General features: G+C 36.8%; 1 protein-coding gene across 1 annotated transcript in view; it reads right to left on the minus strand.

Annotated features, from left to right (window-relative positions):
- Nucleotides 1-5,585, minus strand: part of LOC106883807 (uncharacterized) — a 158,537-nt gene that overhangs the window by 91,003 nt on the left and 61,949 nt on the right. Inside the window, exon 6 of the mRNA XM_014934944.2 lies at nucleotides 1,289-1,428. Coding sequence (XP_014790430.1) covers nucleotides 1,289-1,428 — 140 coding nt within the window. The remainder of the gene's footprint in view (nucleotides 1-1,288; nucleotides 1,429-5,585) is intronic.

The raw sequence follows: 5,585 nt of genomic DNA on the forward strand, positions 1-5,585 counted from the left end.
CATTTTGTACTTCTTTGTAAAGAACGTTTTCATTCTCCCTCTTCTTGAAAATTTGCTTCGCAATGAAAGCCGGTTAGAAATCTTTATTAAAATATGCTTCCAGTCTAGCATTCTGCCTTATTATTATTTTTCATTTTCCTATTATTTCTCCACGTGCGGTTAACACAACCCCACTATTTACTGACTTATATATATATATATATATATATATATACACACACACACACACACACACACATATATGTATCATCATCATCATTTAATATTTATTTTCAATGCTGGCATGGTTTAGACAGTTTGACAGGAGCTAACCAGCTGAAGGGCTGTTCAGGCTCTATGTCTGTTTTGACATGGTTTCTATGGCTGGGTGCCCTTCCTAATACTACCCACTTTACACCACGTACTAGGTGCTTTTATGCAGCACTGGCATGAGTGCTTTTTATGTGGCACCAACACTTACAAGCCCGCAAGATTAGAGATGCTCAGCTGGAGAGAGTTGCAGGGAACAAGCTTGTATGCAAGGGTAATCATGCTTTTACTTAGCTTGATGTGTTTTTGCAAGCACAGCAAATGCCAAGAGTCCTGGTCCTTTGTCATCCCCTCTATGAGTCCTAACATCTGTAGATCCTTTCTCACCACTTTATTCCACATCTTCCTGGATCTACCGTTTCTATATGTTCCCTTTACAATTAGAGATCAACACTTCCTGGTGATTGGTGTTTGGAAGGGCATCCAGTTATAAAAACCATACCAAAACAGACACAGTAGCCTGGTGTAGTCTGCTACCTGGCTGGCTCCTGTCAAACCATCCAACCCATGCCAGCATGGAAGGCAGATGTTAAACGATGATGATGATGATGATGATGATGATGATGATGATCACAATATACATGTGTGTGTGCGTGTGTGTGTGCGTGTATTTGTTAATGCCTCCTTGCTTTGACTTCATGTGATAGCTGTAAACAAAAGTCATTGTCATGCAAGCAGTGTCCTTTGTTTCCAGTCTTCTGTGAAAGCAATGTCTGGTCATGGGGATAAACCACCTTCATTGGAAATAGGTGAGGGTTGGTATCAGGAAGGGCATTTGGCTGTGAAAAATCCACTTCAACAAATTCCATCTGACCCATGCAAGCATGAAAAAGAAAACATTGAAACGATGATGATGATGATGGTGGTAATGATGATGACAATGACAACAGTATCGCCTGATTGATACAAATAAAAGAACAGCATCAGTAAAATCATTATTGTTAGTTAATATAAAATGGTAATTAATTTAGAAACATACATTTGCTAAGGAACAACAGATTGCTTGACATGGCAGTTGACTTAGAGAGTAGGGTATTTCTTGTAGACTTCCACTTGAAACAACTTCAGTGTTGCCATAGTCGACATAGAGAACGTTTACTTTGGTCAGCTTACAGGGATCTAGAAAAGTGAATTAAGATCAGGAAATGATTTAAATTTTGAAGACATATACCAACATCAACAAGGTAGAAGATGTAACTGTTGTTACTATCACTTTTATTCAAAGATTAATAAATGTATTACAGACAAGAAAGTAATATTTCAAACACAGTATAGCCATGAAAACAGCAGAAAGATTGTGTATTTTGACCTTACAAGACAGAAAAAGTTGCCAGCAGACAGCCACGGGACTCAAACCCACACCCCTCAGTTACCAACTGAGTACTCTACCATTAAGCTAAATGGCTTGCTGACAACAATATCCATCAAATTAAATGCTAAATATCATAGCTTTTTTGGAATGCAACAAATTGTATACTGCGTTTTTATTCCTGTCTCTATAATACAAAACACATTCGACACTTCCAAAAACAACAAAAGTTTGTTTACATTTTGTTGCATTACTAAATGTGTTATCAATGAATTTATTAGGAGAAAAAAATTAAATTACTTTACATCTGGGTTTAAATACTGAACATAGTTTTAGAGTTGACATTAGTTTTGTCTTGAGATACAAAGAAAAAAAGAAAAGGCTTTGAATGAAAAGAGAAAAAGATATTGAAAACAAATGCATTCAAAGAGATAATAGAAATTGGCTAAATCATGTGATACCACTAACAATTTTAATATTTCACAAAACATTTTGCAGTAACTATTTTCAATTAACCATAAATTTCAATTTTGCTACTGCTGCTACTACTATAAATTTTACATAAAGATATACACCAACATCCATGGAAAGAAGTAATGGTTATCATAGGCAAAATCCAATTAAATAAAGTTGGGAAAATGGAATAAATTTGTGTATCATGAGAAGAGAATTCTGACATTTGAGCAGGCAGAAGCCTTTTGTGAAGAATAAAATGAGACGTTGCACTACTCTAATTACAACTGAAGAATGTCAGGAAGTGGGGAAACAACCATACAATGAAGAACAGTGTTAAGCTTATAATACAGCAACAAGGGGGGAACACAAGGAGAGAAAGTGATTCAAAGAAATGAAGAGGCATATAAGAATTATCAATATAAATATACATTGAGATATATATCTAGACATAAACTTATATACATAATATCACATTATTTTATGCCAGTTTTTCCATTCTTGCGAGAGTTAGGTTTTCTCCAGGCTAGCACCAAGCAACTTAATGCAGTCCCTTATTATTTCTTTCATGAGAATCGACCTCTTGAGATCAACATTCATCACTTCCCTTGTCAACAGGTTGGTACCACCTGGCACTCTTTACCCAACTGTCATCCTATAAATGAATCACATAGTCATATCAGTGAAGTCTTCTCTTCTATACACAGGAACTGATTCTTTTACCTCATGTTTTCCTCAGATGAAATATGCTCCATTATTCATGCACACTAGCATTAAACATCCAAGAGAATGTTTCTTTCTAGACTTCACACATATTACGCTCATGTTTCACTTAACATATAACATCATACTTCATACATAAGCATCATATAATTTGCGCTCCAATGCTAATTTTATCATGATTTCTAGGTAGTTCTCTGAGCATTTGGAAAAAAAATGTATTTTATGAGTGCTCTTACAGCTCTTTACTCATCGTCATTCATCATCACTTAGCATCTGCTTTCCATGCTGGTATGGGTTAGACAGTCTGACTGAAACTGGTAAGCTGGAGAGCTGCACAGAGTTCCAGTCTGATTTGGCATGGTTTCTACAACTGGATGCCTTTCCTAATGCCAACCACTCCAAGAGTGTAATGGGTGCTTTTTATGTGCCATCGGCATGGGTGCCAGTAATGTGACACTGGCATCAGCCACATCTACAATTTCACTTGGCTTGATGAGTCTTCTCAAGCACAGCATATCACCAAAGGTCTGTGACTTGTCATCGCCGCCTCAACTTTCAGATTCTATTAAAACAGTCAACTCTGAGACTCAATAGGATTATATTATAAGCACATGGAAAAGTAGATGATAATGGTAAAAAGAGAAATGTCAAAGGTGATTTAACATTGAAATTACTCAGTCAAACATAAATCATACTTATTCATATTGGTTTGAATTAAATAGCTTCAAAAACGTGATGATGCAATTGTTTATTTTTAGAATGACATTGTAACATAAGTGTGGGAGGCCCAACCTGGTTGGTTTGAAAATAAAACAAGCAGAATATTTGGGCAGGATATGGTTGGTTTAAATGCTAAAGAGTTAAATGTCACTTGTTAAAGAGCATTCCAATATAGAGTGAAACTTAGTGAAAGTAAGTTATTTTTTTAATGGTGATAGGGTGGCAATGATGCAGTCGTTGAGATCAAGAATAAGCTCCCTGAATTAAGCAAAAACTTTGGTTTTAGTGTGACCGACAAAATAGTATAATTGTTTGGTTATCTCTCTTTTTGATACAGTCTTCAAACTTACACTGTCCAAATCATCTGATTTTCTTTTACTCAACAAATAGTCCACACCTAAATATTTAAATTTCTTCTCATAGCACATGAACTTATATAAATTTGTGAACATTATTAAATTGATTTCTGCACAGTTTATTTTAAAGGAAACAAATGAATATATTACTGATTTTTTTTTTTTTTTTTCCACATTAAAATTAAATATATTTAAATCACAATGCCCAACTATATTTACAGGAATGTAAAATTTTGGTAGTTAAGGAAATTCACATTTTAGTATTCACATTTTCTGTCAAATGTAACATTTATTCATTCACATAGGCTTGAAGTAATTATGAATCTTGTATCTTTGAGATTTTAATATCATCATCCTCGTTTAACAACCTCGTTTAACTAGCATGGATTGGATGATTTGGCTAGCGGTGAGGATGTCCGGACCCCAACTGTCTGTTGTGGCATAGTTTTTATGATTTGATGCCCTTCCTAACACCAACCACTTAAGAGAGTGTGCTGAGTGATTTTTATGTGTCACTGTTATGGGTGTGTAAAAATTAACACTTCCTTCTTCAAGCCAAGATTCGAAACCGAATCTAAGAATTCTCAGTCATCCAAACGACCACAATCAACAGGCATGAAAACAGGTTTTCTTTGTCCTGTCAAAAAGTGATTGATCATCTCCCTTTGATCTACGACCTCAGCCATGTCAGATGAAGTTTAAATGGACAAGAGCTAACCTATTTAGGTACAAACTCTGCTGCAGTATATCTGTCCTTCTAGCTGCCATGTTTATGATGAATACGGTCAACAGACAGACGAAAGAGGGAGAAGGGCTTAGCCAGTGAGGGAGAAGGGCCTAGCCAGTGAGGGAGAAGGGCCTAGCCAGTGAGGGAGAAAGTCCTACAATAGCTTTTCGCATAGACCCAGAGAAATGTTCGAAGTTCCATGGTAGACTACTGTATTAGATGAACTATGTATACACACACACACACACACACACACACACACACACGCACACACACACACACACACACACACATATATTCATTGCTGACATATCATTTCCACAGATGTACCCTGCTTCTATTTCTAGCAACTCATAGCAGTTGTCAACATTTTGCATGTAACGAAGAATTATGTGTACCAACAACAAATTAAGTCCAGTGAATAAATTATTTTAACTATGAATCGATTCACTCATTTGTTTACTTCAAAGGCATACACATTCCTTTTGCATCTGTTTACCATGATACACATATAACCACTACAGGTGTGTTTATGCAACACTGGCACAGGTGCGTTAGCACAGCACTGGCATGGGTGCTTTTTAAGTGGCACCAGCACCTGTAAGGACAAGCTTGTATGTGTGGAAGACAGCGATTTTACTTAGCTATATCTAAAATGATCTTGTAGGGTAGATGTGAGAGACCAGATCTAATCAGTCTGAGCATAAAACAGGTTGAATATTTGGGCCGGATATCATCATCATCATCATCATCATCGTTTAACGTCCGCTTTCCATGCTAGCATGGGTTGGACGATTTGACTGAGGACTGGTGAAACCGGATGGCAACACCAGGCTCCAATCTAAATTTGGCAGAGTTTCTACAGCTGGATGCCCTTCCTAACGCCAACCACTCAGAGAGTGTAGTAGGTGCTTTTACGTGTCACCCGCACGAAGGCCAGTCAGGCAATACTGGCAACAGCCACGCTCGAAATGGTGTCTTTTATGTG

This window comes from Octopus bimaculoides, chromosome 15, assembly GCF_001194135.2.
Source record: "Octopus bimaculoides isolate UCB-OBI-ISO-001 chromosome 15, ASM119413v2, whole genome shotgun sequence".
Taxonomy (NCBI): Eukaryota; Metazoa; Mollusca; class Cephalopoda; order Octopoda; family Octopodidae; genus Octopus; species Octopus bimaculoides.